At 46.1% G+C, this 25672-nt stretch overlaps 1 protein-coding gene across 3 annotated transcripts in view; it reads left to right on the plus strand.

The window, feature by feature from the left end:
- The window catches only part of STK11IP (serine/threonine kinase 11 interacting protein), a 138149-nt gene that overhangs the window by 70936 nt on the left and 41541 nt on the right, over positions 1 to 25672 (plus strand). For 2 of the 3 annotated variants that reach the window (XM_088472280.1, XM_088472282.1), the window contains exons 17-21: positions 13354 to 13555; positions 14533 to 14874; positions 15033 to 15148; positions 16592 to 16689; positions 16784 to 16962. In XM_088472280.1, coding sequence (XP_088328406.1) covers positions 13354 to 13555; positions 14533 to 14874; positions 15033 to 15148; positions 16592 to 16689; positions 16784 to 16962 — 937 coding nt within the window. The remainder of the gene's footprint in view (positions 1 to 13353; positions 13556 to 14532; positions 14875 to 15032; positions 15149 to 16591; positions 16690 to 16783; positions 16963 to 25672) is intronic. The other variant, XM_088472281.1, reaches the window with a different exon arrangement.

A 25672-nucleotide genomic window follows, 5' to 3' on the forward strand; every position in this document is an offset into this window, starting at 1 on the left:
GATCTATCAATTGAGTTAAGGGGGAGGGAGTTAATAAAGTGTCTGACTTCAATGTAAAATAGTGAGATTAAAACCCAGAGAGAATGCTGGATTAAACCACATAGGAGTAATGAGAGATGGATAGGAGATAATGTTATAGTGAGATTTACAGTGATCACAAACGAGCATGTAAAGGAAATAACCGAGTGTGAGCGAGCAGACTGAGACCTATCAGATGCAGCTATTCCTACAATAGAAGCCACAAAGGGGATACCACACGAATTAGCTTCAACTTCCACCCAACTAGGCATATGGGAATATGCAAACCAAGCTATTGCCTGACTTAAATGGGTAGCATAGTAATAGAGATTAACATCAGGACACCCGTTGCCACCATTAGTAGTAGGGCGACGGAGCGTGAGAAACCTGATACGGGGAGTTTTGGATTTCCATACAAATTGGACTAACCACCTGTGTAATTGCAATAGAGTTGATTTAGAAACAGCAGCAGGGAGGATCTGGAAGAGGCAGAGTAATCTAGGCATAAAATTAATCCTGCCCAACCAGGAAATGATTCGATCCCGTCATTGGAGGAGGTCCAGTTTAATTGTTATAAGCATAGGGGGAAAGTTCGCTGTGTATAGGGTGTCATACCGACTTGTTATATGAACTCCCAGATATTTGACTTTAGAGGGGCGCTAGGCAAAGTTATAATTGTGACGCAGAAGATCTAAGGCCATGGGTGAGATATTAAGGGCGTGAGACTCAGTTTTAGAAAAGTTGATCTTGTAGCCCGGGAGTGATCTGTAGTCAGCCAAGATCTGAAAAAGTTTGGGAAGAGACGTATGAGGAGAAGTTAGGGTTAGGAGAATGTCATCGGCAAAAAGGGACACTTTATATTCTGCCTTTCTGAGTGAGATTCCCCTAATATCTGAGTCGAGGCGGATTTGAGCTGCAAGGGGTTCAATAACCAAAGCAAAGATCAGGGGTGACAGAGGGCACTCCTGTCTAGTGCCATTGGTTATAAAAAAAAAGGGAACGAGGGAAGACTACTCTACTCCTTCAGCTAGGGTCTCCGTGAATAGAGGGCCTGGATGCCTTAGAGAAAGTCACCACCTAAGCCGAAGGCCCTCAGTGTTTGGGCCAGAAAATCCGGTCAAAGCCCTTCTTAGAATCTAGGTTTTTAATCTATTTTTTTCATTACTCCGTCAAGGGACATACAATTAATGTTTTTACATTTTATATGCACACTTGTTAACATGTTGAGGCATAACGTTAAAGGTCAGTGGCATCTTAACTAACATGAGGGGCACTATTCTTACGAGATCCCTAGGCTCTCCCTCCTACAAGGGTACACTGATAATGTCATTGGGATTTCCATGTGCTGAGGAAATGGGAGAGAGTCACAAATTTACAATTTCTTATTGCAGTGTATTTGGGATCTAATGTTGGGAACTGTTTCAGATGACTTCTGGGAGTGTCATCATTTGCTTTTATGTGTTGAGTGGCGAAGACGATGCCCTGATGTGCGTGCGTGCGTTCGCGCGCCAGTGGTAATTCCACATAATCTAGTTATTCATATGTGTTGCCAAATCCGGGATAAGTAAGCAATGACTTCCCTTTAAGCAGGGAGCTAGTGATGAGCAATGGTTATGTGAAACCGAGTGGGGACTGTGTAATAGCTGTAGATGTGACGTTTAGTGCTGTAACTGCAGCCAGCTGGCTCTGATGCCACATTTCCCAACATTACTCATGGATAAATTAGTCTTCTGATATACAAATGGACTCATGCAAAGTTAGTAGCAAAATGGTCATAAATTACTGAGAAAAGTGTTTGCAAAGACATCAGCTACTGGCACATATGCTTGTACACATTTCCAGCATGTGTGCCTAGATTGATTGCATTTGCAGGTCATCATCATTGCACAGAAGCATCATTTTCAGTATGCAGTTGAAAAGAGATCAGCCTGCTAATAGACGTGGGTTTCAATCAATAGATCTACAGTAAAAAAAGTCAACTGTGTCTAGGTAGAATCCAACTGGTAGGCAATAGGTCGTCAGGTAAAAAGGGTCGACACACAAATGGTCGACAGGGATTAATATCGACAGTTATAAAATGTCGAAATGGTCAAAAGGACAATATAGGAATTGTCGACACAAATTGTCGCCACATTGTTTGTTTTTTGTTAGTGTTAGGCACTTATTGGAGGGTTGGGCTCTAAAAGGGACAGTTAGTGTTAGGCACTAGGACGGACAGTTAGGTTTAGGTACTTAGCAGAGGGTTAGGGTTAAGCACTAGGAGGGACGGTTAGGGTTAACGTTAGGCACTAGGAGGAACGGTTAGGGTTAGGCACTTACCTCTCTGGACATTGTGTGGGCAGTTCCGCATCTATGTTAAGTTTTCAGCCAATCAGAGTCTCTTTTTGTGCGCTACAATTTTCAGAAAAAGGGGCTGGCCTGCTTCCAAGCAGACTCTGGTGCGTTGGACTGAATCAGTCATCCAGCAGGCATACTCTTTGGCCAACCAGCCCGTTCTGGACTTGGTGAGGGTAACATTGAACAGGACATTGTGCGCTTTCTGGACAGCTCCATGGAATGCCTCAGCGGATCAATTTCTACTTCAGGGTCCATAGGGTATCCACTGGATACCTTGGGGTATAGGTGTGACGTCAGTCATCGGGCACCATAGAGTTAAGCTTTCAGCCTCCCAGGATGCACTAGGGTCCCCCTCCTATACCCCGCCCCCGAGCCAAGGCACCTCAGTTTAGTTTGTGCCCTGCCGGAGTCGGGTGCACCTGTTGGAGTGGGGGCTAAGAAGAGCCCCTGAAGTTTTCCTGCATGCAGCTGTGGCTGCACATCTGGATGGACAGTCAGTCCTGACGTCCATGCTGTCTTCCCTACACCCCCGCCGGTACCAGAACGCCGGTACCGATCCGGGGATGCTGGTGAGCATCTGGGGTCACAGCTAGCGGTGACCCCAGATGTTCCGGACCATGGCCGGAATCAAGGGGGACAGCAAGGTAAGCAGCGGGGTCCCGCGGTGGGTCCCCGCTGTTACATGGTCCAGAGTCCCCAGGCAGGGAGCTCCCTGGGGACTGGCTGCAGCGTGGAGCCAGGTATGTAACCTGCGCTTCCACTACCCCCCTGGGACAGCGGACCGCAGCAGAGCGGTAGCGCTGCGGCGTCCCGGGGGTTAAATGCATGCCAGGGGAGCGCGCCTTCCCTGTCTCACAGCCGGCGCCTCCCCCGCTGCATACAGCCCTCTCAGCACACTGCCGACTGGTCCTGTGGCAGCGCTCCTCCCCCAGGCCAGCCTCCTCTCTGCTCCTCGGCGGCCATCTTCCTGAACGCATGGTGAACGCTGCTGGAAGCCTGGACGGAGCCATCGTGGTCTGGGTCCCCCCGCATACCTCTCCTCCGCTGTGGTCAGGTCTGTGTATGCAGCGCTGTGTCCTACCAGACTCTGTGTCTGCGTAGTTGTGATCAGCGCTGGTTAGTGCAGGAATTGATTTTCTTTGCATTGCATGTGACTGTGCTAGCGCTGCTGCCTGTATCTTCTATTCTGACTGTCAGCTTTATTACTGTCCCTGTTCTTTCTGCTAAAGCCCTTGCGGTGCGGTGCTGCAGGGTGGTCTTTCGCCTCTTTAAAATACAATTGGTGAGAGGGGTCACATACTTGGTACCATCATGTCTGAAAGTGATTTTCCTCTCCGGCTACAGTGTACTACGTGTAAAGTACCTTTAGCGGAGGGGGAGGGTAGCGCGGAGGACCTCTGCCGGCAGTGTTTGTCAATGGCGCGGCCTATTACGGTTACAGCACCGGTACAGGAGCCGCCCTGGGCTTGTTTCGCTCAGGCGCTTACAACCTTAGTGGGCCAGTTAGCTCCGCAGCCCGCGTTTGCGCAGATGGGTTTGTCCCAGCAGTCAGTGGTATCGTCACCCATGCAGGGTTTCCCAAGACAATTGGTGGTACCCCGCAGTCTCCCTATTTCCCCTCTTCCGGTTTCTCAGGAGGCGGCGTGGGTTAACTCCCTGACGAGTTCTGTACAGCACTTGTCGGATGTGTTGCAGGGGGAGGCTGTGATGCGGCCACATAAACGGCCGGTGGCGTCTCTGTCGGCTCCTTATGAGGATGACGAAGGGACGTCTGATGATGGGGAGATTCTGGATCCTTACGATCAGGAACCTCTCCATACTAAGGACGCTGACGCTAGGTCCAAGGTGTATATTCCTGGACTTATTCGGGCAGTCCGCACAGCCTTGGTGATTGAGGACGAAGTTCCCCCAGCTGCTAAATCCAAGTATGCCTTTTTTAAGGATGTGAAGGGTGATGCCACAGTCTTTCCTCTTTCGGGTCAGTTAGTGGACCATTTAGAGGAGGCGTGGAAACAGCCTGGCAAGCGATACCAGCCGCAGAGGCGCCTGGCGGTGGCTTATCCGTTCGCGGATAATTATTTTGCTAAGTGGGAATCCCCTCCACAGGTGGATTCTCATGTGACACATCTTGTCCGTAGTGCCACATTGCCGATGCCATCCATGTCCTCCCTTAAGGATGCTACGGACCGCAAGGTGGAGATCTGCCTGAAGTTCGCTTATTCCCTTGCGGGGGGGTCAGCGCGGCCGGCTATGGCCATTTGCTGGGTTGCCAGAGCGATGGAGCGCTGGGCGGATTCATTGGAGGCGTCCTTTGATTCCGACTGTCCAGCCGAACAGACGGAGTTGATTGGTAATCTCTATGATCCGGCCACTTATATCAACGAGGCGGCCTTAGACATTAGTACCCTGGTGTCTCGAATTTCTTCAGTAGCGGTTACTGCTCGTCGCACCTTTTTGGTTGCGATCCTGGAAGGCTGACGCTGATTCCAAAAAGGGTTTGGAGGCGTTGCCCTTTAACGGAGAAGTTCTCTTCGGTCCAGATCTGGACAAGATTGTGGCCACGCTGGCGGCAGCCAAATCGGCATGTCTCCCGTCGGCCGCTGCTCCTTCTGGTTCAGTACCATCGTCCTTTCGGTCTTATCGGGCCCAGGGCAGGCCCATACCACAGTCTTTTCCCCGACAGGCTGGTCCCAAGAAATCGGCCAAGCCCCAGAAGCAGGCATGGAGTACCAGACGTCCGGCCCCTAAGCCTGATAACAAGCCTGCGGCCTGACGGTCCGGGCCTCCCTTTGGGGGATCCCAAAGTGGGAGGCCACCTGCTGCAGTTTGCCCGGTGTTGGTCGGTCACCACGATAGACACTTGGGTTCTCGAGGTGGTCTCCCACGGGTACGCCCTCTCTTTCCGGCACAGACCCCCGGCTCGATTCTTTACCACGGGTCTACCATCAGACCGGAACAAGGCCACGGAGCTGCAGAAGGTTTTGCACACTATGCTCCAGGCTGGAGTTATAGTGCCTGTTCCATTCTCCCAGAGGGGCCAGGGTTTCTATTCCAATCTTTTTTTGGTGCAGAAACCCAATTGGTCGTATCGTCCGATTCTCAACCTCAAAGCTCTCAACAAGTCTTTGCGGGTACCGAAGTTTCGGATGGAGACCCTACGGTCCATCATTCTGGCGCTGGAACCTGGGGACTACATGGTGTCATTGGACATACAGGACGCTTACCTGCATGTCCCTATTCTTTTGCGCCATCAACAGTTCCTCAGGTTTGCAATCCGCAGTGACCACTTTCAGTTTCGGGCGTTACCTTTTGGCCTGGTGACAGCACCGCTTGTGTTCACCAAGGTGATGGCGGTCATGGCGGCTTCTCTGCGGCTGCAGGGAGTCCGCATGTTGCCGTACTTGGACGACCTTTTCTTAGTGGCAGGATCTCCGGAGCTCCTTCTACGCCACTTGGACCTGACCATTACGCTACTGCAACGGCACGGCTGGTTAATAAACTGGCAGAAGTCCACTTTAATCCCGTCCTGGCGGATTCTGCACCTCGGAGCCTTATTGGACTCGGGACAGCAAAGGATCTCTGCTTTACAGTCGAGGGTGCGCAGTTGTCTGCACAGCCGCCGGGTGTCTCTACACTCGGCGATGAGGTTACTGGGCTCCATGGTGTCGGTGTTCGACATGGTGGAATATGCCCAGTTTCACTCCAGACCTCTGCAGCACCTGATCCTGTCCAAGTGGAACGGGCTGCCTCAGTCTCTAAAATCCCAGACGATAGTGCTCACCCCGGAGGTTCGCCTGTCCCTTGCCTGGTGGTTGCAGACGACCCATCTCAACAAGGGAGGTCCGTTCTGGGTACCAAATTGGGTCCTGTTGACAACGGACGCCAGTCTTTGGGGCTGGGGAGCAGTTTCAGGTCCACACTTGTTCCAGGGCAGGTGGACGCCGACAGAAGCGGAGCTTCCAATAAATATCTTGGAACTCCGTGTGGTCTTCAATGCTCTCCAGCAGGCACATCGGGTTCTCCAGGGTCGCCCGGTGCAGGTCCAGTCGGACAACGCTACCACCGTGGCCTACATAAGCAGGCAAGGAGGAACCGAAGTCGGGTGGCTCTCGTAGAGGTGTCTCGGATTCTGGTATGGGCGGAGCGCAATCTTCCGGCCATATCAGCGGTCTTCATCCCGGGAGTGCTAAATTGGGAGGCGGACTTTCTAAGCCGCCAGGACGTTCTACCGGGGGAATGGTCCCTGCACCCGGATGTTTTTCAACTGCTGGTGGACAGGTGGGGTCTTCCAGAGATCGACCTCATGGCGTCCCGGCACAACAACAAGTTGCCGGTGTACGGGTCTCGCACAAGAGACGAAGAGGCGTCTCTGGTGGATGCTCTGTCCATCCGGTGGACGTTCCGGTTCGCATACCTGTTTCCTCCGGTTTCCCTTCTTCCACGGGTAATCCGGAAATTCAAACAGGAAGGAGGGACGCTCCTGTTGATAGCTCCCGCGTGGCCCAGACGGCACTGGTTCTCAGACCTTCAGGGTCTGTCCGTGGACAGTCCTCTGCGGTTGCCGTTACGATCGCACCTTCGGTCGCAGGGTCCTTGTCTTCACCCGGACCTGACTCGGCTGTCTTTGACGGCGTGGCTGTTGAGACAGCCATGTTGAGGTCCAGGGGGTTTTCCAGCTCTGTTGTGCGTACCATGTTACGAGCTCGGAAGCCGTCTTCCGCGAGAATATACCATCGCGTGTGGCATACGTTCTTCCAGTGGTGTCGACCGAGAGGTTATGCACTGCCGGTTCCTCCTTCTTTGAAGGCTCATTCCACTAGGTCTGTGAGTCATTCGTGGGCAGCTCGACGTGGTGCCTCTGCAGTCTAGATCTGCAAGGCTGCTACGTGGTCCTCTGTCCATACCTTCGTGAGGTATTACAGGTTTGACACCTTCGCCTCTCAGGATGCTTCCTTCGGGCGGCGGATTCTCCTTTCAGCACAGGAGCGTCCCCACCCTTAAAGGATACTGCTTTGGGACATCCCCAAGGTATCCTGTGGATACCCTATGGACCCTGAAGTAGAAAATATGACATATGGTAAGAACTTACCTTTGTTATCTCTATTTCTACGAAGTCCATAGGGTTCCAAAGGACTCCCTCCCTGTCGCACCTGTGCTGCAGATGGGCTTTGGTCTGGTCACCGGTTTTCCTGTCTCCCTCTGGTGAGAGTGTGATTCTTGTGTGTATCCAGATCTTCTTTCTCTCTCTTCCTTCTCCTCCTTCGGCCTATGGCTTGATAACTAACTGAGGTGCCTTGGCTAGGGGACGGGGTATAGGAGGGGGACCCTAGTGCATCCTGGGAGGCTGAAAGCTTAACTCTATGGTGCCCGATAACTGACGTCACACCTATACCCCAAGGTATCCTGTGGAACCCTATGGACTTCGTAGAAATAGAGATAACAAAGGTAAGTTCTTACCATATCTCATATTTTTGCAGGGTGGCTACACGGCCTTCTGCCAACACCTTCATCAAATTCTACAGATTTGACACCTTCACCTCTAGAATTGCTAGCTTTGAGCGACGGTCTTCATCACCACTCAGAAGCCCCCTGTTTTGGGACGTCCCAGCATTTTTCAGTGTCCCTTTGGATGAAAGAGAAAACGGGATTTTGGTTATTGCCTTATAAATCCTTTTCTTTGATTCCATGGGTCACACTGAATGCCCACCCTTACACCCCTGGCTTTCTCAGGGTTGTTTTTCTAGGGTTGTTGCTGTCCAGGCCCATGGGTCTCTCTCATGGGTGTGTATGTTCTGTGTGCCTGGGCTTAACCTCCTACTCCCTATCCTTGGGCTTTATTAGCATAAACTGGCCGCTGCAGGTAGGAGGTGGGGTATAGGGGAGGAGGAGCCTGTACTGGTTTAAGTTTTAACCTTTTGGTGCCCAGACTCTCCTCCAGCTCCACCTACAGTGCCTTGCAAAAGTATTCACCCCCCTTTGCATTTTTCATGTTTTGTTACCTCACAACCTGGAATTAAAATGGATTGTTTGAAGGTGTACATCATTACATTCACAGAATATGCCTACAACTGTGAAGTTGTGTTTTTTTTTATATTGTGAATCAAACCACATTTATTACAACATAACAGATAACTTCAGCGTGCATATCTATTTACGCCCCTAAAGTCAGTACTTTGTCGAGCCACCTTTTGCGGCAATTACAGCTGCAAGTCGCTTTGGATAAGCCTATATGAGCTTGCCACATCTTGCCCCTGAGATTTTTGACAATTCTTCAAGGCAAAACTGCTCCAGCTCCTTCATGTTGGATGGTTTCCGCTTGTGAACATCAATCTTCAAGTCTGACCACAGATTCTCAATTGGATTGAGATCTGGGCCTTGACTAAGCCATTCCAACACATTTAAATGTTTCCCCTTAAACCACTCGAGTGTTGCTTTAGCAGTATGCCTCGGGTCATTGTCCTCTGTCCCAGTCTCAAATCACAGGCAGACTGCAACAGGTTTTGCTCAATAATATCCCTGTATTTAGCACCATCCATCTTTCCCTCGACTCAAATCAGTTTCCCAGTCCCTGCTGATGAAAAACATCCCCACAACATGATGCTGCCATCACCATGTTTCACTGTGGGGATGGTGTTCTTGGGGTGATGGGATGTGTTGGGTTTGCGCCAGACATAGCGTTTTCTTTGGTGGCCGAAAAGTTAAATTTTAGACTCATCTGACCAGAGCACCTCCTTCCATACATTTGGGGAGTCGCCCACATGCCTTTTGGCAAACTCAAATCATGTCTTCTCATTTTTATTACTAAGTAACAGCTTTTCTCTGGCTACTCTTCCATAAAGCCCAGCTCTATGGAGTGTACGGCGTATTGTGGTCACATGCATAGATACACCAGTCTCTGCTGTGGAACTGTGCAGCTCCTTCAGGGTTACCTTTTGGTCTCTGTGCTGCCTCTCTGATTAATGCCCTCCTTGCCCGATCTGTAAGTTTTGGTGGGCGGCCCTCTCTTGGCAGGTTTGTTGTGGTACCATGTTCTTTCCATTTGATGATGATTGATTTGATGGTGCTGCGGGGGATCATCAAAGATTTGGATATTTTTTTATAACCCAACCCAGAATTGTACTTCTCAACAACTTTGTCCCTGACTTGTTTGGAGAGCTCCTTGGTCTTCATGGTGTGATGCCTCTTGCTTAGTGGTGTTGCAGACTCTGGGGCCTTTCAGAAAAATATGTGTTTATACTGACAGGTCTTGTGACACGTAGATTTCACACAGGTGGACTTCACTTCACTAATTATATGACTTCTGAAGGTAATTGGTTGCACCAGAACTTTTGAGGGGTTTTAGAGCAAAGGGGGTGATTACATATGCACATGCCAATTTTCTGAATTTTATTTATAAAGATTCTTTTTTTATATATATATTTATCTAATTTCGCTTCGCCAAATTAGACTATTTTGTGCAGAACCATCACATAAAATTCAGATTAAAAAAATAAATCAATGACAGGTTGTAATGTAACAAAAAAAGGTAAAAAGCCAAGTGGCGTGAATACTTTTGCAAGGCACTGTATACCATGTTTTCCATGGGATTATAGAAAAGGATTTATCGAGTAAGAACCGAAATCCCATTTTCTGGATGCTTAGTTTGTCAAACGTGCGGATTTGTATTGGTATATGCACTGAGTATTATGTGTGCAAATCACCTGTGGGTGGGTCAGGTCAGTTGCATAGGTAATGGGTTGTCTGTTGTATAGGTGAGATTGTATTGTACCTGGTAGGATGGTGTGTGGAAATAATAACTTGGGCACGGGTATGTGGGCTAAAACTAATAATATATACAGGTCAGTGTGAGAGATACAGTTCTCTCAATGCGGCTTTTAATCGGTACTACAACAACTATGTATCAGGTATATTCCAAAAAAAACTGCGTAAATGACGTTTTTCGCCATTAGACAGGCGTAAAGTTTCACCATCTCAGACCAGGTGAAAACAAAATGCAAAAATCCCTATCTGTGACCAAATACGTGAGGATTTCTTTCAGAACCCTTTGGATACTTCCCTCACCTAATGATAAATTACCCAAATTATTTTTGAAAGTTGCGTAATTTTTGGCAAAAAATTACCTGTCAAATTTTTGGAGGAAAAAAAAAAATCGGTTTAACATAATGGGTCTGGTATTTCGGGAGGCGATATGGATGCGTCAAGTGTTTTAAACATTGCACGTAGTTACAGCAGGGACTTTAACTGTTTTTAAAAGTGCATTTTTACAACACAAAAACATACCTGCACCCATTTTGACATACCCTGAATTTACGTGGAACAGTAATTTTCCTGAAAAAAGAAAATGGCTATCATTTTTTTTTTAAATAATTTTTTTTCATATACGCATATTATCACCAACCGACGCAATTTAAGTACCCTAAATACTTTTATTACGGGCAATAATGCACTTCTAAATTATTTTCCATTGTACGTCAGCCATTTTTGGGGTTACAGACTTAATTTCCGGCTTGTCCTGACTTTTTCGCCTGTTTTTGGCGAAAATCTGCAGTTTTCGCCACTTGTGGAATACGGCCCTAAGTTGTAATTGGCTTGGTACTAGCTGGTACTGCTGGAACAAGCTAATTACAAGCTAGTGAGACATTAAGATCAAATACGCAACCTGGCAGAGTACCCTCTGTACATCAGCCCAAAGTCCCTTTTTGTGAGACCACCAACCTTTCTTGATTGGACATGCATATTTTGTCAACCAGCAGTAGACTGTGCCTTACAGTTTGGGACCACTGTAAGGTATTAGACACATAATAAAGCTTATTGTTCCCGTGAAAGCAAAAGTTCTTTTTTTTTTTTTCCTGTTTAATTCTTGAATTCAATTTCATGCTCTGATGTGTACAACTGACATTCACCAGTTTGTTGACATACATTATATTTTTAGAAGACCTGCAGCTATGTGATCAGTATCTCATTCTGAGGAATAGGAAAGGCTTTATATGAATACAGGAAACAAACACGTCTCTCTTTATACAAATCAAACAAGGGGGGGAAGGGACGATTTAATGAAAAGAGAATGTCACTATCATGGAAATGAAGTACCATCATAGCCAGGGGAGATTTGATGTAACCTATAAAATATCAAGGTGATTTATAATACGTCTGACCCTGTGGCGATTTGGCTAAGTAAAAATATAGGGCAAAGGTGTTACTAAGGGCCTGATTCAGAGACGGGCGCAATGGCGATATTTACGTAGATCGACTATTTGCCAGTGCGTATAAGCTGCAATGCGCACACGTTGCGATTACTTTGCAATTATGTTCACACAGAATCCACTCGCAAAGTAAGTGGCCGGTAGTCAGCGTTTTTGGGGGTGGTGACTGGGGAGTGGTCAGAAAAACGCAGGTGTGTCCGACTATTTGAACGCCGTTTCATGGGTGTGCGTAAATTAGCTATTGCGATTACATTTGCAGCATGAGAGCTCTCAGCATGCGAGGAGAGCTGCAGTGTCTGTGGCTGGGCAGACCCAGGGCAAGATGGCTGCTCGATGGGAGTGGATGTTACCCATATTTATGCAGGTACGCCACGTCATATGCAGAGAAGAAGGCAGCAGTGGGCGTCCCTATACTCAGGTGATCTTTGCAGCCATTAGCATATTTTTGCAGCTGCGTTTCATATGAAATCGCAGCTGCGATCACATTAACGTCCATCTTTGAATAAGGCCCTAAATGTATAAATCTTTACATCATAGCAGTAAATTAACCTCTGTGCAGGACAACCCCAGACCCATTGCCTCTTTATAAAAATGTAAGCACTTAGCTATAAAAGGCAGAGTCTCACCTCGTCTGCAGAGCTGACATTTATTTCTTTAACACTCATTTAATATTTAGCATACGTTAAGTACCTAAACTAATGAGTGAAGATATCAACATTATTAGGCCCATCTTGCTAAAACTTGATGCTAGTATGCATCTATTCAGAGCTATGTTAACTGTAAATTGTATTTCTGAGGAAGAATAAAGCCTGTGTTTGTTGAGCTAGTTACCCTTCTGTGAAGGCACTCCGCTATGTGACTGCAAGCAGCTACATGTCATGAACATGGGGTGAACAAAATATAGAACACAGAACACAAGTTCAAAGCTGTACGTTTTACATATACAGAGATAAATTCTTCACACGTGCAGTCCTGACGAAGTATGATGCCCCCAGACAATATGTATATTTCATCTCCTGACTTTTCTCCCTGGCTGTATCTAGAACACTTCTTAAGTGTGTTTTGCTGCAGGCAATAAGCATATTTTACATTTTTACAGTATTTAACAGTTGTTTATAGAGCACCTACATATTATACATCGCTTTACAAAGAATATGTAGTCATTCCCCCAGTGGAAGAAACACACACTCGTACACATGTTTATTTCTTCAGAAGACCTTTTAACTACCGGTATGTGTTTTGGGAAACCGGAGTACCTAGAGAAAACCTAGGGAAAAAATAAATGGGTCCTATATAAAGGTCAATTATATGTATGTAACTAATGCTTTAGAAGAATACATTTGTCCATTTGTAAACCCAATTCTCACACGGGGATGGGGCTCTGGCTTGAAGCAGAGTAGCCATGGTCTGCCCACCTGCGGACATAATCTCTGTCACTAATGCATCAGCTGCAGATTGGACAACTTATTACATGGGTTAAGAAATGCACCTTTAATGTGGATAGGTGAAAATGAAAAAAATTCAGTATATATGAATTTTCCTCTGGATTGAATAAATGTTGTAAAGTATGTATAGAAAAATGTTTTCTGGTTAACTTTGTGTTTTAAGTACATAACTAGCAGCTTTTACTAGCGTAGATGTCGGAAGCCCGATGCTGTGAACAGGTCAGCCTTAGATTGTTATTTTTAAAAAAAAATTTGACATGGGTCTCAGAATGCAAAACGTTGAATACCCCGATTTATCTGTTCCTCCTTAATCATCAGCAGCACTTTCACCAAATTACATGCTCTTCTAGACCCTTCTCAATGTGCTATGTCCAGTGCTGGAAGACAACCTGAGACTGTCCGCCGACTGTGAACCACGCCCTCCCAGCTTACAGTGTCTGAAATGTAAAACTGCTTTCAGCCATCAGGTGGACAGCAACGTTATCCTTACCCCAGACACTAAGCATCAGACGGAGGACAAGATGCCAAACGGCCTGCATGGAAACCACACAGGTGATTAGATCACACGTTATATCATGCTAAACTGGTCCCTTTAATATGTAGTGTGATACATGGATGCTGTCATCTGCTTTTATTATGCCCTGTTGTAAGAACACTACATGCTGACCAAATTCCATTAGGCGATCCAGCGAATCCAAGGTTGCTGAATCTTTTTGGATTGCTAATAGATTTGGTGTTCAGTTGAATCTTAAATGGTTTATATTGTTTATCCATAACTCATTAATGAGATTTCCTGTGAGATACATACTTCTCTATTCTGCCTCGTTCATCGTTGTTTTATGGCCAAGTGGAGTTCGGATCTCAAAAATGGATGCTCTCCTCCATCTAGCCAAGTCCCAGTACTGTTTCACTGCACTCCATAAACTGACTTCCTGAGGTTGACCTGTATTAAGAAGAGACACAAACCACACAAGATATGTTGGCCATACCTGTAAGTGGGATTAAGTAGGGATCGGAGGCAGTAACGTATCTATATTGGGTGCAGGGAGTGTGGTGCACAGTCCCATGGATCAGGGGGAACTCCACACCACACATTCAGAACCCAGGACAGAGTCTCCCCTGTGCCTGTGCAGTGGGCTCCCCCTATACTCTCTTCTGGCACATGAGATGGCAAAGTCTCTGGTCACTGTGCGTACCCCTTGGCTGCAGGAGAAATATAAATGACATATAGTATATATAATATCCTATGTTAACTAGCCTTCTAATTGGTCATTAGTGATGTCATCATTAAGTGTATAGTGCTGTAAATTCAAATTATCAATAATATTTATAATGTAGTGATGTCCCTTTTTGCTCCATGAATTGCTCAGTGTTTTGCAATGTCAGTAATATTATAACGCACCTAGATAACTGGGTCATTGCATGCAAGAAACTTTTATTTCATATTGAATTTGTATATTATAAGGAATAAGTACTCTTTATTGAAACTTACAAGATACTGTCTCTATTGTTGTGTCTGTGCACTTTAGACAAAGCTGGCTGTCCATCATGTGGAAGTTTCCATGTGGTCATGGCTCCGGTACATCACAGTACAGATATTACTGCTCATGTTCCTGTGGAGCAGACATCGGATGGTGCTGGGGGTGAGGCACAAAAGTCTTTTTATCTAGGGGAGGAGGAAGGAGAGAGCTCTGAAACTGGAAGCAGCTGTGTTGGTCCTCAAGAAGATGGGGAAGGCAGCATCCTAAATGGCAGTTCTACCCCAGAAACCAGTGTTGGGGGACTCACAGGCAGTTACAAATACAGGACAGCAACGCCGCCTCTGAGGCAGAATAGCCCTCTCCCCAAGGAGGGCTGGCAAATCAGTCCAAGTAAGTTATATGATGGGGTAAATCATAGGCTGTTTTAATAGATGAAATGCCTGTATATTATTGAACAAATATTAATAAGCTGCAGATAATCTCTATGTTCTCTCTTAAAAAATTGTAGTTTTGATAAATTGTTCTACTCTTCCTGTGTGTTTCTTCAGCAGGTCTAAGTCCAAATCAGATATTAGATTTTCGACTGATAGATCATCGCCTCAAGTTGTATCTTGATATGGAGATCCTGGAAGGGGAGATGGAGGAATTCCAGTGTTACATGAAGGTGAGACCCTCATCTCAGCATTGGTGTTGGGGCCTAAGCAGCCGGTCTTCCATACTTTACACAATATCGTTTCTTGGTGTCCGGTTCAACCTCCTGAGATAATGATGGTGATACAAGATTATAAATACATAATCCTCATTTCATTTCTCTGCCTCTCCACAACAAAGTTTGCACTGCATCTAGGATTATTTCCAGCATCTAAGCCCTGTCTCCTATATTTATCGTTCACCATTCAGTACAGATCCATTGTTTCACCTCTGACAGAATGCCTTATTTCTAGAGATGTGGGGGTTCGGTTTTACTCTGATATGTTCGGATCTCAAAAACGGCATCTTATTGGCTATCTGCTATCACTTGTTTTGGATACCAATAAAATAAATCCGAACTAATCCGAACTTGCGATCATTTTGGCGACAAGAACTGTGTAAAACCGAACCCGCACATTTCACCTTCCAGTGCTTTCCTGTCCGTCTTGTTGAGGTATGATAATCCTCTGACAATACAACATCTTGGGGGTGAAATCTAATGTGGATGAGGTCTCGCCACACCCCCAATAATGTCTGACCTTAGGGGGAGTGAAAAGGTACAGATGTGGCAGCCATGATAGATGAGTTTGCTTATAGACTGCACAGAAGGATAACCTAAAGCTAAACCTGGCATATACATTCACATGTGCATGCCATAATTAAGCATATCAAGTTTTTGAGGTTAGAGTCCCTTTAAAGATCTGAAAGATGAGTTGGCATTTCGTGCTTTTCAGAAAAGCATCAGTTGCCCACTTGGCTTACCAGCTGCAGATGGGCTTCCTGTTAATCAGCAGTGCCCTGCATAACTGGGAGAGAGACAGGTATACTTATAGTTTTAAATAAGTCTATTTCTTGGGGGAAAAAAAAAAACTGGAGAAACCTGGTACTGGAAGAGGGGATGGCAAGATAATTTAACATTTAGTTATCATTTAAGGCTGAACTATGTTTTACTAGTAAATTCGGTAACATCCTGTTACATACTGCGACCTTTTCATTCTATTTTGTATTGGTAGATTGGCCATTTAAGCTATTTAGCTAGTTATTTCTTAAATTGTGCTTGATACAGAAAAATGCATATGATTGACACTGTTTATGCTGCTCCCATCTAGAAATGTATTTATATTTTCAGACCAATGATCTCGTACCCAACCACCTGGACTCTAACCCCAAGCTTTTATATTGTGAGGGAATTATCACACATGTATAAGAATGACAGGAGGGCTCGGGGGATTTTGGGGAAAAGATAAACTTAATGTCACTCTACTTTGTTTCTATGAACCTGTCATCTCCAAATTACAAATATTAATGTGTGATTTCGTGTGTGTCTGGTTGTAATAGAATGATCTGACAACCTTGTTTTGTAGTGACCTTTTGTGGCCTTTTTCCAATTTGTTCCACTTTCTTCTGCCGCTCTCAGGTGCCCGTGGTTCGTTTTGGTTCTCCTGCAGAGTTTTGGGCACTTATTGTGGTTTCCAATCAGAAAATCTATTTCCTGGAAATATGTGGAGAGACCAGGTACTGGAACAAGATGATGAGCACTTGGTGGCTGATTATTTTGTGTTTGTTTGAAGCATAGTAATAAGCTTGATATGTTTGTGTTCTCCTGCAGAGGCCCACCCTGTGACTGGCTCCAGCCGGGAGAGGCCCAGAGCCTCGCCTCTCTCACTCACTTGCACATCGGCCTCCAGCAACAGAGTTTACATTTGGGGTTTGAAGTGCCCAAGGCTGCATATACCCTACTCACCAGGAACCGCCAGTACAGCACAATCTTCAGCCAGCACATACTGGGTGAGCAGGACAAGCTTAAACTTTACCATCACACAAAATAATGGGCCCCTTGTTGTTCTTAAAAGATATGTTTTTAGTGCAGTGCCTATTTTGCAGGTAATGTTATACAGGGATACTGTTACTGGTAACTGTGGTAAAAATGCTTTTCTCTTTCATCCATCTGGTGGATAGAGGGCCTGATTCAAATATGGACGGATTTTCAGAGCAGCACACAAGCGGCTCTGCAAATCCATCCATCTCAGATGCAAATGCAGAAGGAGGAATCAGACACCTCCTTGCTGCATTTGCCATTTACGATCCCAGCACTGCGGCAGACGTCGCAGGCTGGGATCAGCACCGCAACCATAACGACCAATGGTCGCGATCGTTGCTCCTTTGGTCAGGCTGCAGGAAATGAAGCTTCCCGCAGTCTGACCGGGTGCTGGTCATGTAAGAGGCCAGGAATCTGCGCCCGCCGACGCTGACCCTTGCCTCAGATGAACATGCATCTCTGAATCGGACCCTAATTGTATAGCCAGAGAGAGAATAGTAATTGTGTTCTTCTATACTAGGATCATATACTATGATCATGTAATGCAGAAATATGTCAAAATAATTATTATAATTTATTATTAGGCAGTTTCACCCCATGGACCTAGAATGACACCTTAATACAATAATATGTATTGAAACTCCATATGTAATGCAAGCTGCAGCAGCAATTTAGCTGCAAGATTTGAACCGGCAATTTTCTTTAAAGGCAAAACCAGGTTGGAAAGCGACTCCATCTACCTCCACCGGGTGCAACACCAGTAACAGGGCTGGTGATTCCGGCGGGTCTTGGCTGAGCTTGCTAGCAGCAATGCTGGGACCTGGACTGCAACCGGACGCATGGAGATGTCAGGTAAGGCGATTCCTCGTGGCAGTCCTTGCTTCCGGAGACGCACTGGAAGCCACTTCAGTCAGGGCCTGGGATCATCCGCGTCCTCACTAGACTGCCAGGGTCTTATCGTCTGACGCCGGGGATCGGCAGCAGACGCATATCTGCTGCCATGAGGCCTTCGTATCCGGCTGGTTGATGCAGCTTAAGGGAGGTAGGCGCAGCTCTTCCCCTGACCCAGACACAGTCCCTACCAAGGGTTTTGCGCGTCTGGGTTGCTCCACCTACCCTCCACGTGTATTTGAGACTCTCACAGTCCACTACCTGTGTGCTGCTGTAGCTGTGGTCTCAGGAGGGTTTGGTTCAGTCTCCCTGTATACCTCTCCCTTGGTTAAAGTATATAGTGCTCTATATCCTACCATTCCTGGTGTTTGTGTAGTTGATTTAGAGTCGATTGTAATTATGTTACATATGCATTGTATGTGAATGTGTGCTAGCTGCTGTATTGACACTGTCTTTTATTTCTATCACTGTTTTTCTTCTCCATCCTCTTGGGGTGGAGGTTTTTCTTTGAGTACTTCACATTCATTAAGATGTTGTGAAGGCTGTTACATAACATTGCATTTATTGCCTTTATTTAACATGTCAAAAGATAAAGGGAAACAGGAGGGGTAGCCCCCCTGTGCCGGTTTCATGTAAATCCAGTATGGCCCGTTTGTCCCCTCAGGACTTAAAGGATGGTTTGTGTGTTGTCTGTTATAAGGAGCCATCTTGGGTATCCTCTTTGTCTCAGGTAATGAAGCAGTTTGTGGATCGTATGGCTGCCCCCACGATTCCTGGAAGGATGTTTATGGCCATTCTAGTCAGCGTATGGCACCATCTAAGTGCAAGTTATCTTTTTATCAGTCTGCCCAACATATGAATTCAGATGAATCAAATGATGCGCAGAGTTCCTCTCCAAGGTCTAGCTCGGGGGAGGAGAACCATCCGTCCACGGTGGATGTTCCTTCTTTGGTGAGGATTGTTAAATCAATCCTAGACATTCAGGATGATGAACCAGCTCATAGTAAGAAGGCTCCAGCGTTTAATCACCACCGGAAGATGGCCAAAATGGAGTTTCCTGTATCTGAACAGTTCACTGAGCTTATGGATGAGGCATGGGGCAAACTGTTTTATGTGAATAAAAGAACATCGTTGTATCCTTTCCCAGCTTCTGTATGTACTAAGTGGGAGGTACCTCCTACTCTTGATGTTCATGTGACTCATTTTATCAGAAATGCTACATTGCCTATTATGTCAGCATCTTCTCTGAAGGATTCCAAATATCGAAAAATTGAAGCATGTCTTAAGGCAATATTTACATCATCAGGACCTGTTACTCGTCCAGCTATGGCTGGAGCCTGGGTAGCCAAAGCTGTTGAAGAATGGACGGGGGCATTGGAAGATTCTCTACCAGATGCTACCAGAGAACAGATGATGTATGTCTCCCACATACGGTAAGCGGCTTCCTATCTGGAAGGAGCTGCAGTAGATGCTGGTATTTTAGCTTCTAAGGCATCAACAGCTTCAGTAGGGCCCTTTGGTTAAGATCCTGGAAGGCTGAAACAGGATCAAAGAAGGCGCTGCAAGTCTTACCTTTCTATGGAAAGGTACTTTTTGGAGCAGAGTTGTATAAAATGGCTACTCTGGCGGCTTCAAAGTCAGCAGGTCTGCCATCTACGGCAACTATAAAGTCTAGGCAGGTTTCTTTTCAGTCCTTCCTTCCTCAGGGATGAGCAAGGGAACATTCTTCCTTTAAGCCGACTAGTTTTCGCAAGACGACGAGGCAACAAACTAAGAGGTCCGGCCCGGCAAGGCGTCCAGCTTCTAAACCGGACAACAAACCCTCGGCCTGATGAGGCGGGCCTCCTCCTGGGGGATCCCAGGGTGGGAGGGCCGACTTCTTCAGTTTGCGGATTATTGGCGTCAAACAGATGCCTGAGTCCAAGAAGTAATCTTTCAGAGGTATGCCCTCACTTTGAGGCATCGTCCCCAGAAGTTTTTTTTTGCACAGATCCTCCCATCAGATGTGGTCAAGGCCTTGGCCCCTCAGGAAGCCATTCACTCCCTACTGGAGGTGGGGGTAAAAGTCCCGGTTCCTGTATCGCAACAGGGAAGGGGTCTTTATTCCAATCTATTCCTGGTTCAGAAACCGAATGGGGCTTATTGTCCTATACTACTGTAAATCTAAAACCCTCAACAGGTTTATCCTTGTACCCAAGTTTCGTATAGAAACTCTCCTGTCAATTATTTTGGCAATGGAGCTGGCGGATTACTTGGTTTCCCTGGACATTCAGGATGCATATGTGCATGTTCCTATTACACCATCCCACCAACAATTTTTACGGTATGCTGTCCTTCAGCAACGTTACCAATTTCAGGCTCTACCCTTTGGCCTATCTACGGCTTCCCGGGTATTTTACTAAAATAACGGAAGTCATGACGGCCTATCTCAGGTGTCAGGGAGTCAGAATACTACCATATCTGGACGACTTTCTGATATTGACACAGACTCCGGTTGTTTTACAAAACCATCTTCAACTGACTATAGCCTGCCTACAAAAGCATGGCTGGATCATCAATTGGAAGAAATCATCGCTTTCTCCAACAAAGCAGATTGTACATCTGGGAGCTCTTCTGGATTCTCGGGCACAAACTGTGTTTCTGCCAGAGGACGAGATTATGGCCCTATCATTGCGAGTACGCAAGTTGCTTCACAAGAGAAGGGTATCCATTCTGTTAGAGTAAGGGGAGTGGCTCTAGACTGCACACCCTAATAGTAATGAAAGGTGCTATCAAGCTGAGATTATGAAATACTATGCACAGAAAAATTAATTGCTGATGCAATCATTACTGTTCAAATTTTAAATGTGTATTGTAATGAAATATAATTTCAGAGGTAGTTAGCATATCAATGGTCAATAATACGGGCCTGCCCACCAGCGTCCAGGTCACCTCGTCGAGCAGGTCCCTAACACTCTGGGGTTCACGTCTGTGGAGCAGGGCACCCCAAAAGCAGCCCAGCCAAGGACCCCCCGGGCATCACACAAAAGAAAAGTGACAGTGAAGTGTTATAAAGTTTCAGGTGTGTGAAGGTAGCTAATTAGTGTTAAAATGGTAACAAAGGTAAAGAATTCTCACTCCAGAGGTTTGTCACTCCCTCCTGTGGTGGCTGAGAAATGATCGTCTGAACAAAGGGCGCCCATTCTGGATTCCAAATTGGGTGCTTCTCACCACAGATGCCAGTCTTTGCGGCTGGGGGGCAGTGATTTGTCATCACACCTTTCAGGGAAAATGGACAAATCTGTAAAGTCATCTGCCAATAAACATTATGGAACTGCGAGCAGTATATAAAGCACATCTCATGGCACAGGACCTGCTCCAGGGCAAGCCAGTCCAGAACCAGTTCTACAATGCGACTACAGTGGCTTACCTCAATCATCAGGGAGGCACGTGAAGTTACGCAGCCATGAAATAAGTGACAAAGGTTCTGATTTGGGCAGAATGTCATCTTCCGGCCATCTCTGCAATATTCATACCAGGAGTACTCAATTGGGAAGCAGACTTCTTAAGTCGTCAGGACATAGAAGCCAGAGAGTGGGCTCTCCATCTGAGAGTGTTTCAGCTCTTGGTAAACAAATTAGGTCTACCAGAAATAGATCTCATGACATCACGTGACAACCACAAGGTCCACAGGTATGGGTCCAGGTCAAGAGACCCATCAGCAACCTTTGTGGAAGCACTGGCAGTAAGATGGGACTTCAAGCTGGTGTATCTTTTTTCTCCGATTTCCCACCTCCCAAGAGTTCTCAGGAAATTCAAGCAGGAAGGCGGAACCGTAATACTGGTGGCTCCGGCTTGGCCCAGACGTCATTGGTTCACGACACACAGAATCTATCAAGGGACAGTCCATATCCTCCTCCTCTATGGCAGGATCTGCTAACGCAGGGTCCCTGACTGCAACCGGACTTAACCTCAACTGGCTTTGACAGCATGGCTCTTCTAAGGGCAAAAGGTTTTTCCAGTTCTGTAATTCAAACGATGCTTAGGGCACGAAAGCCTGCCTCTGCCCGCATCTATCAGAGTTTGGCATTCTTTTGGTCAATGGTGTTCCCATAGGAAGTATGATCCTAAGGTGTTCAGGATTTCCAGGGTACTGGCTTTTCTAGAGGCGGGTTTACACCGTGGTCTCCGCCTGGTCACTTTTGAAAGTACAGGTTTCTGCACGGTCAGCCTGGTTCCAGAGGAAGATTGCCTCATTACCAGATGTCAGAAATTTTTTTTCAAGGAGTTTTGAGAGTTCCGCCTCCTTTTGTTCCACCGGTAGCACCGTGGGACTTGTCTTTTGGTTCTTAAAGGGCTACAAGCTCCCCCATTTGAACCTCTGGACTCTGTAGATTTGTAATGGTTGACAGCAAAGATGCTTTTTCTCCTCGCTATCTCTTCTGCACGCAGAGTCTCTGATTTGGCAGCGCTTTCTTGTCGCTCCCCGTTTTGGATTTTTCACCAGGATAAAGCTGTTCTTTGTACAAGGGAGTGTTACCTTTCTAAAGTAGTGTCTCATTTTCATGTGAATGAAGAAATTGTAGTTCCAGCTTTTTAGGCTCCAGATCTCTCTGTAGGTGAAGCCTCCCCGTATGTAGTTCATGCCCTCCGTATTTACTGTATGTGGAGCATACAAACTCTATTAGAAAATCAGATGCTCTCTTTGTATTATATGGTTTTCACAAACGAGGATGGCCAGCTAATAAGCAGACTCTGGCGAGATGGCTGCGCATAACTATCTCTCAAGTGTACACACAGGCTGATCTCCCTCTCCCAAGCACGGTGACAGCACTACTCGGTCTGTAGGGCCATCGTGGGCATTTAGTCGTGGTGCCTCAATTGTGGAAGGCAGCCACCTGTCTTCTGTCCACACTTTTCTTAGGTTCTATGCCTTTGATACTTTTGCCTCTCAGGATGCTTCCTTTGGGTGATGAGTTCTCCTTTCTGCTCAGGAGTGTCCCCCACCCTAGGGGAACTGCTTTAGGACATTCCAATGGTAACCTTGTGGATCCCTATGGACCCTTAAGAAGAAAATTAGAGTTATGGTAGACTTACCTAGATAACTCCTTTTCTGACGCACCTGGCTGTATGGGTAATTTTTTCTTTCGGTCACAGATTCATTCAGCTTGTGTAAGAGGTTTTCTGGTGTACGATTGCTCTTCTTTCTCTTTCCTTCTCCTGCCTTGAGGCTTGTTAACAAAACTGAAGACCTGTGGCTATGGGCGGGGTATATATGGAGGAGGACCCGAGGCATCCAGGGAGCTGAAGCTTTAACTGTTTGGTGCCTGGATCTCTCCAACCATAATATCTCCATGGTATCCCTGTGGACCCTATGGACCCCGAAGAAAAGGAGTTATCTAAGTCTACCATAACTCTAATTTTCCATCTCTTTTTCTGACTTAAATAATCCATACTGAAAATTGATTGCTCATTTATCTTCTTCTGTGCAAAAGCTGTTTCCCCTAACTCCATATACCATCTTAGCCTGTGCATCCGTCTACTTCCCTGTAACATCGGGTGCAGAAACACAAAGGTAGCCGCGTGAGTTCACAGAAGAACATTTGTGCTACAGTTTTATTTATGTGGTTTGTAATTGGTCTATAATTCTAGTGTCATCCATATGCTACAAGTAAAAATTACTCCCAATTAGAACATCAAGCCTGCAGTGTTTTTTTGATGAGATCACTGTCTCAAACGGCAAGATGTATTGAATTATTTAGAAATTAATTGCCTTGGTATAAAATTGTAAGTCCTCTTTCGGCCTAGCTGGGGGACACTGGAAACAATGGAGTTATATGAGGTATAGACACTAAATAGTTAATTCTATTGAGGCTGAAACTTTCCTCCCATATCCACCTTCAACTCAGTTGGAGAGGCACAAAGATCTTAGGATCTTTTTTTCTAGTCTTTTGTTTCATTTAATATTTTCCCTCTGACACCTCAGCCCCCTTATGGGACTCAGTGTGCCCAAGGAGCAGGGTTACATCACCAGTAGCTTGTTGTTGTTCCCATATGGCTGTAGCCAGCTCTAAATGACCCACGGGTGGGCATGGGTTCCCAAAATAATGTACCTTTTTAAAAAAAAAAAACATTCTGGGAAGTCACAACCTTAATTAGATACTGTCACAGCCTACTGTGTTGGGGGGAAAAAACTGCCTGGAGCCTACACCTGTGGAGTTCTGGACAGGTGATAAGAGGTGGATGGGGGGTGCTGAGGTTCAGTTAAGCCCCCTCCAGGTGCAGTCACTTCTTTATCCGGTAACGGATGGCGCCATCTCTCCGCAGCCGCCGCACACCGCTACAGCTTACCCTCGTGTAAGTAGAGCTTCATATGGGACCAGAATTTCAGTGGAGGCCTCTGGTTCCCCTCCCTGGTAAGAGCTGCACTTTTTTGTTTGTTTAGCCTCTCTGGTGAACGGTGATTGGGAATGGCAGATGGGGCGACCATCTTGGTTAGGATAGCAGGAAAATATGTTAAGGCTCCTCCTCATTCTTGTTTGTGGCACTGCTAATATTTCTTTTTTTGTTTTCTTTTTTCAACATTCATTTCTTCTTCAGGATCCATAGGGCTCCACAGGGAGACAATAGAGTGTAGGTGGTACTTGGAGGATCGAACACCAACAGCAAAGCTTTTTCCTGTCCCAGGATGCTCGGGTCCTTCCCCCTATACCCCAGCATGAGGGCAACTCCGTTTCGTTGGTGTCTGGCAGGAGTTGGACCACCGTTGGAACAGTGGGGCTGCTACTAAGCAGCCCAAGCTTTGTTTTTATGATTTTGTTTTCATTTTTACTACAGCCATGACCAAAAGTCTTGAGAATGACACAAGTATTGGTTTTCACAAAGTTTGTTGCTTCAGTGTTTTTAGACTTTTTGTCAGATGGTACTTTGGTATACTGAAGTAATATTACAAGCATTTCATAATTGTCAAAGGCTTTTATTGACAATTACATTAAGTATATGCAAAGAGTCAATATTTGCAGTGTTGACCCTTCTTTTTCAGTATCTCTGCAATTCGCCCTGGCATTCTGTCAATCAACTTCTGGGCCACATACTGACTGATGGCCGCCAATTCTTGCCTAATCAATGCTTGGAGTTTGTCAGAATTTGTGGGTTTTTGACCCAAAATTTTGATGTTTTGTTTTCCGAGCCACTTAGTTATCACTTTTGCCTTATTGCAAGGTGCTCTGTCATGCTGGAAAAGGCATTGTTAATCACCGAACTGTTCTTGGATGGTTTGGGAGAAGTTGCTCTTGGAGGTTGTTTTGGTACCATTTCTTTAATCATGGATGTGTTCTTAGACAAAATTGTGTGTGACCTCACTCCCTTGGCTGAGAAGCATCCCTACACATAAATGGTCTCGGGATGCTTTACTGTTGGCATGACACAGGACTGATGGTTGCGCTCACCTTTCCTTCTCTGGACAAGCGGTTTTCCAGATGCCCCAAACAATCTGAAAAGGGATTCAGCAGAGTAAATAACTACCCCAATCCTCAGCAGTTCAATCCCTGTACCTTTTCAAAAATATCAGTCTGTCCCTGATGTTTTTCCTGGAGAGAAGTGGCTTCTTTGCTGCACTTCTTGACACCAGGCAATCCTCCAAAAGTCTTTGCCTCACTGTGCGTAAAGATGCGCTCACACCTACCTGCTGCCAGTCCTGAGCAAGCTCTGCACTGGTGGTGCCCCAATCCCGCAGCTGAATCAACTTTAAGAGACGGTCCTGGCGCTTGCTGAACGTTCTTGGGCGCCCTGAAGCCTTCTTCACAACTA

The sequence above is a fragment of the Taudactylus pleione genome, unplaced genomic scaffold (assembly GCF_031769625.1).
Source record: "Taudactylus pleione unplaced genomic scaffold, aTauple2 ptg000122l, whole genome shotgun sequence".
NCBI lineage: Eukaryota > Metazoa > Chordata > Amphibia > Anura > Myobatrachidae > Taudactylus > Taudactylus pleione.